A 12,129-nucleotide genomic window follows, 5' to 3' on the forward strand; every position below is an offset into this window, starting at 1 on the left:
GAAATGGGCAAAAAATGTTAAGAGGTAAGTGCCTTCTAAGGTCTGCTTTAGCGGCAAAGATCTCCTTTGCAGTAAGGAAGAGGCAAATGCCCCAAAGCTGTGGTGAGTCCACCTGGTTAAACCCTGCCCTTTGGGGAAGGTGGGGGAGGGGGGCGGCTTCTGCCGCCTGGGGGCAAAACCCAGGTAAATCCCACTTCTGACACCAGATATTGCGGTAAATAAGGATCAGGATAAACAAATAGGCCAAATAGATGTTTATTCAGGGAGAAATAACTTACAACCTAGACAGATGAACACCAGGAAATTCAACACGATCCTTTCCTGTGCGATGTCAGGCCAGAAAAGAGAGAGAGCGCCTTCCTGGCCCCCTCTGACCTCCTTCCTCAGGTCACCTCCGCCCATCGCTCCACCCCCCAATGGGCGTGGTCAGTGCTACAGAAGGACTGTTTCACTACATATCACCATTTACAATAGCCACAAGCAACATAAAGTATCTCGGTGTAACGCTTACCAAACAAGTAAAAGATCTATATAATAAGAACTTTGTGACTCTAAAGAAAGAAATTAAAGAAGATACCAGAAAATGGAAAGACCTCCCATGCTCTTGGTTAGGTAGGATAAACATAGTAAAAATGGCAATCTTACCAAAAGCAATCTACAGATTCAATGCAATCCCCATTAAAATCCCACCACAATTCTTCACCGACCTTGAAAGGATAATAATCATATTTATATGGAAAAACAAAAGACCCATGATAGCCAAAACAACCCTATTCAATAAAAGAACTTCAGGAGGCATCACCATTCCTGACTTTAAGCTCTACTACAGAGCTATAGTTCTGAAAACAGCCTGGTATTGGCATAAAAATAGACAGGTAGACCAATGGAATCGAATTGAAAATCCTGATATTAATCCACGCACCTATGAACACCTGATTTTTGACAAAACAGCTAAAATTATACAATGGGGCAAAGACAGCATCTTCAACAAATGGTGCTGGCACAATTGGATGAGGGTGTGTAGAAGACTGCAGATAGACCCATGTCTGTCGCCATGCACAAAACTCAAGTCCAAATGGATCAAAGACCTCAACATCAATCCAGCCACATTGAACCTCTTAGAAGAGAAAGTAGGAGGTACCCTTGAACAAATTGGTATAGGAGACCGCTTCTTGAACATAACTCCAGGGGCACAGACACTGAAAGAAACAATTAATAAATGGGACCTCTTCAAACTTAGAAGCTTCTGTAAGGCAAAGGACACAGTTGACAAGACCAAACGGCAGCCCACTGACTGGGAAAATATTTTCACTAATCCTATATCCGACAAAGGGCTGATCTCCAAAATATACAAAGAACTCAAGAAACTAGTCAACAAAACACCAAATAACCCTATTAAAAAATGGGGTACAGAACTGAAGAAAGAATTCTCAATGGAGGAAATCAAAAAGGCTGAAAGACACTTAAGAAAATGCTCCACATCCTTAGCTATCAGGGAAATGCAAATCAAAACAACTTTCAGATACCATCTTACCCCTGCCAGAATGGCTAAAATTAGAAACACCAGTGATGACTTATGTTGGAGAGGATGTGGAGAAAGTGGAACACTCCTCCACTGCTCGTGGGAGTGCAAACTCATACAGCCATTTTGGAGATCAATATGGCGGTTCTTCAGGAAAATGGGAATTAGTTTACCACAGGACCCGGCAATCCCCCTCTTAGGCATATACCCAAAGGATTCACATCAATGCAACAAAGACATCTGTTCAACTATGTTCATAGCAGCACTATTTGTAATAGCAAGAACCTGGAAGCAACCTAGATGCCCCTCAATTGAAGAATGGTTAATGAAGATGTGGCACATCTACACAATGGAATACTACTCTGCAGAAAAAAATAATGGTATCTTGAAATTCGCAGACAAGTGGATGGCACTTGAAGAAACCATCCTGAATGAGGTAACCCAGTCAGAAAAAGAGAAACACAGTATGTACTCACTCATATATGGATTTTAGAACTAGATCAAATGATCACCAGCCTATAATTCACATCACCAGAGGAACTAGGATACAAGTTGTATTCTAAGAGATTCATATAAAGTCCCTCACAGAACTGGGAAGGGACAAGTCCCCCAGACCTCAGGTAAAGTGGGGGAGGACAGCTAATGGAGAGAGAAGTAGGAGAAAATGAGGGGGAGGAGAGGAAGGCATGTGCGACCAGGAGGATTGAGCCTGGTTAGGAATGGAAAATAGGAAAGAGAGAGAGAGAGAGAAAGAGAGAGAGAGAGACAGAGAGAGAGAGTGACAGAGAGAGAGAACATAAAAGAGGGAGCCAATATTGGTTTGAAGATAAAGTTGAACACAAAGAAAGGTCGAGGGAACTACAAGACTGCTCCCAACTAACAATCTCAGCTCCCGTGGAAAGGCTATCATAAATGCCCTTCCTGGAGAGTGAGATCAACAACTAACTTCTCCATGGAGTCCTCAACTAATGCCTGTTGAAAATAGGAGCAAACACCCATACATAAACACTGAGTCGAACTTGAACCCAGAAGCAGATGGAGAGGACAAGACGATGCGGTAGAAGTACATAGAGACAGCTTACCTGAACAAGGAGGAGCTAAGGGCCACTAGACTGATAGCTGGGAAGCCAAAAGGGGAATGACTCGGACCCCCCTGAATATGGGTCTCAGCCAGAAGGTCTGAGCAGTCTAAGAGCCCTCAGAAAGTGGAGCCAGGATGTATCCCTGGTGCACAAAAGGAATTTGCAAACATATGCCCCATGGAGGGATAACTGCCTTATTCTAGAGATAGGAGAGAAGCCCTAGTCCCTACTTCACAGGACCTGTCAGATCTACATGACCCCAACTGGATGGCATTCCCCTACATATGGTATTGTGGTGGGGTTTTGGGAGGGGAGGGTGTTTAGAGTGCATGTGAGAGGGAAGAGAGGACAAAAGGGAGGGAAGGAAGGAGGGAGGGCTGGAGGGGAGGGAGGGAGGGTGGGAGAGGGAACTGGGATCAACATGTAAAATAATAAATTAAAAAAAAAAAAAAAACGCTTTGACTCCAAAATTTAAGTTGAAGAACAAGTTACTGGGGAAAAGTATTTCTATTTTTGTTTCCACAGAAAATGAAAAGATGTGGATTCCTTCCAGACTAATGTGGTTTGATCACGCCAGACCGCCTGAAACAGAGTACAAGCTGATCCTACATTCCAAACAGCTGGACAAAACAGCCCTACAGTCTACAGCTAGGATATCTGAATCTTCTTCGAATCCCCCAAGACAGCGTCCCTTACCAGCAGGAAGTAGTTTGGAAAGAACGATGCCCAAATTCCCAAATATTGTGTATAAATGTTTGTTTTCATTAATTGGACTTTGTTATATAAAATTAAATTAAAAAAAAAAAAGAAAGAAAAAAAAAACCTGTTTTATGCTAGTACATGACAAGGACCTTTTACAAGCTGCTATCTACAGCTTATTAACTTCTACCAAAAAAAAAATACATGCAATAGTATCCTCTTTTTTTATTCCCTGTATCTTTATTTTCCTTTTTACATCTGTGACTCCAGAAAGGATCCAAAGTGTAGGTGCACAGCCTCTGCTCTGGGTTTCATGGAGAGTTCCTTTAACCTTGTGCTTTAGATCCTTAAGGTACAGGAATGACCTTACAAGGGCTCAGAAAAGGGTTAAAAATATTTTATCCTGGTCCTGTCTCTTTCTTTCTCACCTGAGCCACATACACAAAAGTGTGATATCATGTTGCAAGGCAATGATAACAACGATTTGCCTCTAGGATCACAAGAACAGATATTCAGGCATGGCAAATATTTCCATTATCTCCCTCCAAAGGCTATGAATGTATAACCAAGCCCTCCACAAACCCTCTAAAATATTCTTCCACACCTCAGAGAGTATTGCCTGCAGTTCATTGCATATATTACCTCTTCCTGAATCCATCTTGCCTCAGTGGGTTATTCTAGTCTTTATCACCAGGCCCCAGTACTAACTGATCATAAACAAGTAGATTGACTCCTCTGATAGCAGATAAAAAAGGCTAAGACTAAAACTGTTATTAGAAACAAAGATGTGATGGAAAAGGCTAGCTCAGTCTTTAAGATGTAGGATTTTATGCAAGAGAACCACAAAATGATGTAAATCTGTTGAAGTAAGGATAAAACAAACCGTTCATCAACAGTAGTTAGTTATTTTTAGATCTCACTTTCAGTGAGTCAGCATGAAAAGAGAATGAGGTAAAATCACTACAAATAAGTTAGACTATCATACTAGCAGAATACTATGCAATAATAGCAGAAAATACATTCACTCTCAAATGTACATGGAAGATTCTTCAGAAAAAATCTAGGCACTAAGCTAAAACACACCTCAATATTTTCTTTGTTTGTTTTTTTTTTTTTGTTTCTTTAAATAATCAAATCACAGGGCCAAGCCCAGAGAAATGGCTCAGCAGTTGAAAACATTTGCTGCTCTTGCAGAGGAGCAGACTTCAGTTCCCAGAATCCATGTCAAGAAGTCCCTAAGTGCCTGCCCATGACTCCAGCTCTGTGAGATCTGATGCCCTCTTGCTGCTTCCTTGGGCAGCTGAAGCTACAAGCACATACACACACATACAAATAGTTTAAAATAGTAAAAATTCAATTAAAAAATTCCCATGTTGAGAAGCATCTTCTCTGATTACAACGGGTTAAAATTAGTTATCAAAAAAAAAAAAAAAAAAAAAAAAAAAAAACAGGAAGGGCTGGAGAGAGAGCTCAGCAGTTAAGAGCATTTGTCATTCTTGTAGATAAATGACCCATGTTTGGTTCCCAGGATCCACTTGGTGGCTCACCACTATCTATGACTCCATTTCCAGGGAAATATGTCACCCGTTAAGGCATCTTTAAGCACAGCAAACATGTGACACATGGACATACATGCAAGAGCAAAACATCCATGAACATAAAAGGTTTTTTTTTTTAAATAATAAAATGCAACACAAAACTTACACAAAACAACTAATTCAGTGTGTAACAGGAAAATTTATAGTCATAAAAGACTTTGTAAAACAAAAAATATGTGGGGGCAAGGGCTGGAGAGATCTCACAATGGTTAAAAACATTAGCTAGTTGTGAAGAGGTTCTGAGTTCAGTTCCTAGCAACCACATGGTAGCTCACAACCATCTGCAATGAGGTGCCCTCTTTTGGCCTGCAGGGATATAAGGATAAAGAACACACTATATATAATAAATACATCTAAATAAAAATTTTAATATTATTGGGCCTGGAAGATAGCTCAGCAGGTAAAAACTTTGCCACCAATCCTTAGGGCCTGTGTTTGACCCCCATCACCAATGTGGTTGAAGGATAAAACCGACTCTTGGGGCTTTGCATTTACATACACACCCACACACACACAAACATACACACACACACCATATGTACACAGAAAGGAATGTAATGTTCAGTTAAAAAAAACCAATGTCATAATCCACAGTAAAAGAAATGAAGAAAAAGAAGATCTCAACAGATAGTAATAAAATATGTAAGAAAATCAACCTTCTAATTATCAGGAGACTGCAAACTAGGACTACTTTTCTCAATCTGACAAACAGCACCAATAGAAGACTCACAGCTAACACCATCCTGAAGGGGAGAGAACTGTTCCCTTACAAAATGCAACACACATCCACACAGCCCACTGAACCACAGAAAATCCAGCCAAAGTCTGCAAAATCCCTCCATGTTCCTCACCCACAACCTTATCAAAAATAAGTGTTGGTAACTGCTAGGTGCCTGTGTATTTTATGTGAAAAGCCAGAGGCTGCTGTGGTAATGTCTTCCTTTTCTACCTCAATTTTTCTAAGGCAGAGTCTCTCACTCAATCTAGAGCTCACACATTCTCTGATAAACTGATTACCAATGAACCTGGGATTCCTCTATTCACACCTCCACCCAGCATTTACATTGCCTTAAGGGCTCCAACTCCAGATCATAGCAAGCACTTTCCTTTCTGAACTGAGCAATCTCCCTAGGCCCTAATTGTGGATTCTGAGGAAGATGCGTGTGATCTGAAATCATCTCTCATCTACAATATGCTTCTCTTCCCATAAGCCCCATCTCAGTAACTTAACTAACACAGCCAGGAACTTGGGATTATTCTAGATTCTCCACACATCCCACCCATCTCTACAGCTAATCAAGAAAGTCACACTCATTTTAGCTCTTATTTCTTCTTGCCCCATTTAGGACCAACTTCTCTATCTTTACCCCTATCAATTCTCCTTCCTGTGTTTTTTTTTTTTTTCCCTGACATTTGATTCTCATACTATCAGGAATATCTATACATTTTTTTCTATGTGTCTCACCATTGATGAGCCTGTGCTGGATCTCACACCCCACAGCAATCCTTGAGACCCACTGGTCTACAGTAAGCATCACTTCACATCAGGCCCTTGGCTCACTTATGCTGTGAGCTCCTGTGCATGCTGTTTTCACACCTCATCTACTAAAACTTATTTGCTCAGTCTAAAGACTTTCCCAGCAACCCAAGGAAAAATAATCACTCCCTTCCCTTGTTTTGCATGTGTACTTCTATAGGCAATAGACTTCAACTGTGGATTAATTTTGTGTATTTTCTCCCCAAACAGCCAACATGATGAAAATGACCAAATTCCTTATTTCATTTAGAACCTGCATAGAGCATTTTTATTCATGAGCAAATAAACCATGAGCATGGCACTACTTACTTTAAATTCATAGAACATGAAAATAATTAGAACTGGCAGCAGCTCAAAAATCCTCCATGTGCACTCCACGGTGGCAGTACGAGTCACCGCCATCCCTGTGCCCACGATGGGGGGCCTTGCAGCTGGACAGATGGACAGCAGCAGAGCAGAGCACAGTCAGGGGGGCATTGGGAAAGGGAAGGGTTCTGGGGCCGGCTGGCACCACTGCCCTCTCCACCTCCTTATCTCAGTTGACGCGTCAACACTGGCACTCTGACCTCCAGCACCAGAGTCCTGGAGAGCTGGAGCAAGAGAAGCTGAAGCACCCAGTGTGGGGCTGCAGACCTACACTCTGAGGCCTGGGGCACAGCCCCGGAGTGAAAGCTCAGCCCCCTATCCCCAGCTACTATCGCACTTTGTCCTATAAAGTAAAAAAAAAAAAAAAAAAAAAAAAAAAAAAACAAAACCACTCTCCTATGGAACACTAAAAGCAGAAGCACCAAGTTTGGGGCTACAGCCCTACACTCCGAGGGCTGGGGCACAGCCCCAGAGTGAAAACTCAGCCCCCAAGTTACAGCTACTATCACACTCTGTCCTATCCTCTCCAGTCCAAAAGCCACACTGTAGTAGCTAGGGGGAAACTCTCCTACGCAGAGACGTCATCCTCCCTCATAATCAGTGACAGAAAACGGCCTCTGAAGTAAGAGACATTGATGCATTCACACTTCGAACTCACTGTGATCAGCCCAGTTATACAACTTGACTCCTAAGAAATATCCCTTCTTGACTCGGAATTAACAGCAGTGGTGTGTGTGTGTGTGTGTGTGTGTGTGTGTGTGTGTGTGTGTGTGATCAGCCCAGTTATACCACTTGACTCCTAAGAAATATCCCTTCTTGACTCGGAATTAACAGCAGTGGTGTGTGTGTGTGTGTGTGTGTGTGTGTGTGTGTGTGTGTGTGTGTGCTAATTCCTGAAGACATTCTGCTCAGCACTGCCCTGTTTAGCATCCTATTTGTAGGCCTCATGAAATAAGCTGATGCTTTTGTGTATCTCAATGTAGGACCTGAGAGTCACTGCTCTGAAATGTCTTTTTATTTTCCAGGGTCAGGTCTCATTTCATTGCTCCATGTGCTTCCATATAATGACTGCTTTGAATTTTCTCCAAGAAAACTATGTAGGAACTTGGCAAAGTATGTTGGAAAAGAAAACAAAAACAAACAAACAAACAAAACAGGCCATCTAAAGTTTTTAAGCAACACAAATTTGGTTTGTTTTTCCCTAAATTGAAAGTTAGAGCTGATGTGTCAGTTCATTTCCCCAGTTGCTACCTTCATGGTGATTGAACAGAAGAATCAACTGATTAGTATTAATTGCCCTCAAGGAAGTTCTGGGAGCTACCTGTGTTTGCTGAACGCACTGAACCACACCAAGTTGGAAAACTAGGTACCACCTGTACCTGCCCAAATTCAGTTTATCACTTTGGGCCATGTGGTTTTAGGGCAGAGCTGACTGGTGTGGGGTTTTGGCCCCAACTAAGCTTTCTTACATGCAGAATAAGCCTGAAACTCCAGTGCATGTGTGCTGTAGGGCAGCAGTGACACTGTTCAAATACACTAAGCAGAAAATGTCAACATGGCATATTGGCAAGGTAGTGAAGAACAGACTGAGATCCTTTATAATTTGGATCTGGTTGCATTCTTGATGACTCGTTTTCATAGTTTTCTTAGTAGAATTTTTGTTTTGTTTCTTGAAACAGGTTTTTCAGAGGCTGCCTGGGAACCTGTTCTTATACACCAGGCAGGTCTTGGACTCATAGAGATCCGCATACCTCAGCCTCAAAGGCTGGGATTAAAAGCCTGTGACACTCCTGACTGGTTCTTAATAGATTTTCAATAGCTGTTATAATCCTTTAGTTTGGAGATGGAGACATGATGATATATACCACAAAAAGTTATTCTTTATTAGTAGTTTTTGGTATTACCCCGAGGGAGTATTCATTTACGTTAAAATACAAGCTCTGTTGACCTCCATATTTTCTGCTTTGAATTCCCATCTCCAATCTGTTACTCCATCCCAAGAATTACACTACTAACTTCTTTATTCTTTTCACTTCTCAGTGTTCACTTGAACATCTTATTTGAATCAGTTTCCACAAACATCAAGAGCTACACATTGAAGCACATATGACTTTTCAAATCCAGCTCCAATAATTCTTCAAAACTCTTCATAATTCTGTTATTTCCTTGGTGTGTTCTTCAGGATTATTTAGAGGGGGGCGTGATATTTGCAAATTGCTTCACACTTCTCAAATGTGACCTCAATGTTCACATAAACACAAGAATATCCTCTTCTTTTTAGATGGTCTCCTGAGTCCTAGGAACACTCCACCTTTGCAATTCTTTCATTGATATACAAATCTTGTGAGCACAGCAAATGTTTAGACATATATTGTCTTGAAGAATTAAGTGAACTCTTTCTACACTATTAATTATTTATTTGTCAGTGTCTGTGTGGGCAGGTGAACCCTTGCCATTGTAAACATAAGATCAGAGGCCAAATTAGGATTTGAATTGTTCTCTCCTAATTTTGATTTGTGTAAATCTAGAAGTCTTAACTTAGGTCTTTACCTTTGACAGCAAGCATCTTTACCCACAAGGCTATCTCAAGGCCTAAAGAATCATCAGATCATAAGAATTTGATTTATTTCTTTTTATTTGATCAGTGAAATGAAGGAACAATAGAATTATTTTTCCTATTTTACTTGTCTGTTTTGCTGTGTGTGTGTGTGCTTGTCTGCATGCACGCTACAGAAAGGATCAAGAACCATGTGTGTTTTAACATGAGCTACACTCACAGCTATGTTTTATTACTGTACTATCTAGGGATGATATTCTTTTCTTTTTTGCACTCTCTGGGATGGTAAATTCCCTACATAGACACTTAGCTATACTCAATATCTGGATTACTTACCATACATAATATAAATAGTAAGGACCTGTAATGGAGGGTGGATGTCAATATAACCATAATGTAACTAGTTTGGAGAAAAGCCTCAATGTCAGGATCAATGAAGTTTTTTCATTAATGTTAGTTGCATGTCTTGCATGAGTAGAATGAAGTTATACTCTTTTCGTGATTGACCACTCAGGAGGGTAATTTTGTCAGTGAGATGAAGAAATTCAGATTGCCACATGAGAGAGATTTGGTTTCCATGTGTTGTGAAAGAAAACAAATTTAAAACAACCAGAAATTAACCAAGTGGCACCTAGGATTTTTTCCCCTTAACCACTCATGTGTCTGGTGTTCACATTCATGGCTGCCCTTTAATTTGTGGTTCTTCCAAGTGAGTTGAGGGACAACACACACACACACACACACACACACACACACACACACACACACACCACTGCTATTAATTCTGAGTCAAGAAGGGATATTTCTTAGGAGTCAAGTGGTATAACTGAGCTGATCACAGTGAGTTCAAAGTGTGAATGCGTCATCGTCTCTTACGTCAGAGGCCGTTTTCTGACACTGATTATGAGAAGTTGGATTAGAATAACATTCAGCAGATGACCCCAGGACAGAAAAGTTGCTTTCTTGTGATTAAATCTATAATGACAAACACACCTGTATTGTTCTGTGCTGTGACTTTGCAGTGTTTACTTCCCCCACCTCCCTGTCAGGGCTAAGTGAGTGTGCTGTAATCTAACAGAGATCAGTTCTCAGCTTCTTTTTGAAATGATCTGTCCAGTCATAAGGAGTTAGTTTTCCTACTAATTCAATAACTATATTCTTCAATAGGATTTTAATTTCAAACCATTGGAATAACTTATTTTTTCTACCTCCATGTGAATGTGGGGTATTAATGAGTTCATTAGACCCAAGATAAATGATAAACAGGTGTTTCATTAGTGAACAACTTATACAGATAATAGTAAGGAACCCCTGAAACGGTCCTGCTTCAGAAGATGCAGTCTCTGCCCTTCTGATGCTCTCCAAGAACCTGAGAAAGTACCCACCCCTACCCCCACTTCTCTTTCTTCAGGTAAAGGTAATTATCTTTATTCATAGTAAGAGGTAAGTATAATTTTAAAAGTGAGTTACATATCAGAATTAGACATAATCACAGGCATATGGATACACAATCTGTTTGTTCCGTTGGCACTGTAATTTAGAAAATTAAACATGGGTAGAAGATAAAGTTCACATTGCTGAAGGTAATTTAACTAGTGCATTTTCTCTGTTGGCTACACTCTTGTCCATAGATCATATGCCATGTCAGGTCTCTCCACTGTTGTGATTAAAGAAAGTTCTGATGTAGACTGACCAAAGACTATGTGCCTGAATTAGAACTAGAACTATATCTTAGAAGCACCATACCACTCTAGATGAGCCATCATCTCCTGAAATACTCTTAGGTGTCAAGAAACTGTCATTCCTCCCTTAGAGCAGAATCCCAAAGACCCAACTGAGTGTTGGTTGAAAGCATGCTGAATCTAGTTCAACAGTCCATTACCCATTGATAGGTAAGGTACACAGTAATCAGTGGATTTCTTTCTTTGGGTATTTGTGTGACAGGGTCTCTTGTAGCCTAGGCTGGCCACAAACTTATTGTATAACTCAAGACTTCCAGGAACTTGGGGCCTTCCTGCTTCTACTTTGCCAATTCTGGTATTGCAGGAATGAACCACTATATCTGTTAGGCGTGGTGGTGGGTGTGCATTATTCCTAGAGCTTCCTGCATGTTAGGTAAGTACTTTACTAACTGAGCTGAGTACATGTCCTTTTAGACAGCATTGTTTGTGTTGCTGTATTGTTTAACTTTTAAACTCTTCCCAGACTGCTCTCTGTTTACAGCTCAGTTTTAAGTATACATATATAAGTATATATTGAAACTATATCAATTACTGAAATTTCAAACATTAATAATTTCACACGATGTGGGATCTAATGTAATTTTTCCCTCAGTGCACTGAAAAATCTAATAGTTGTTAAGGCAGTAATATTTCAGGAAACTAAATCGCTACAACAGCCCAGTTCACAAATAAGAACGCTTGATGCTGAGATGAGTTTCATTTCAGAGTGTGACATTCTGAAGAGTGTGCAAGTAGTGCTCCAGTGGACAGTCTCCTGAAGTTCCACGGATCTAAACAGAAGCTGCTTCTGAGATGTGATATGATGAAAGGAAGGTACTGCAAAGATGGGATGGGGTTCTTCTCCTGTAGGTAGATCTGGCTGGGATCATGTTCCTCTGCCTCCTTCCACAGTAACTTGTATTCACAGAGGTGATTTGTAAGTATGTTTCTGTGGCTTTTTAAGTGGAATAAGGCAAGTATGTTAGTTAGGTTATGATCACACACTAAGTACGTTTCCCTTGATGTGTTACTACCTATACAGACCAG

The 12,129-nt window shown here is 40.6% G+C and overlaps 1 protein-coding gene and 1 non-coding gene across 2 annotated transcripts in view; both read right to left on the minus strand.

Moving 5' to 3' along the window:
• Positions 1 to 6,840, minus strand: part of LOC127218551 (melanoma inhibitory activity protein 2-like) — a 64,783-nt gene extending 57,943 nt beyond the window's left edge. The window contains 1 exon segment of the mRNA XM_051179564.1: positions 6,748 to 6,840. Within this exon segment, the coding sequence (XP_051035521.1) occupies positions 6,748 to 6,840 (93 nt within the window).
• Positions 3,560 to 3,681, minus strand: LOC127218554 (small nucleolar RNA SNORA26). Its single transcript, XR_007834204.1, has one exon. It is a non-coding gene; the product is annotated as a small nucleolar RNA SNORA26 (small nucleolar RNA).
• Positions 6,841 to 12,129: the final 5,289 nt, after the last annotated feature.

The sequence above is a fragment of the Phodopus roborovskii genome, unplaced genomic scaffold (genome assembly GCF_943737965.1).
Source record: "Phodopus roborovskii unplaced genomic scaffold, PHOROB, whole genome shotgun sequence".
NCBI classification, from domain to species: Eukaryota; Metazoa; Chordata; class Mammalia; order Rodentia; family Cricetidae; genus Phodopus; species Phodopus roborovskii.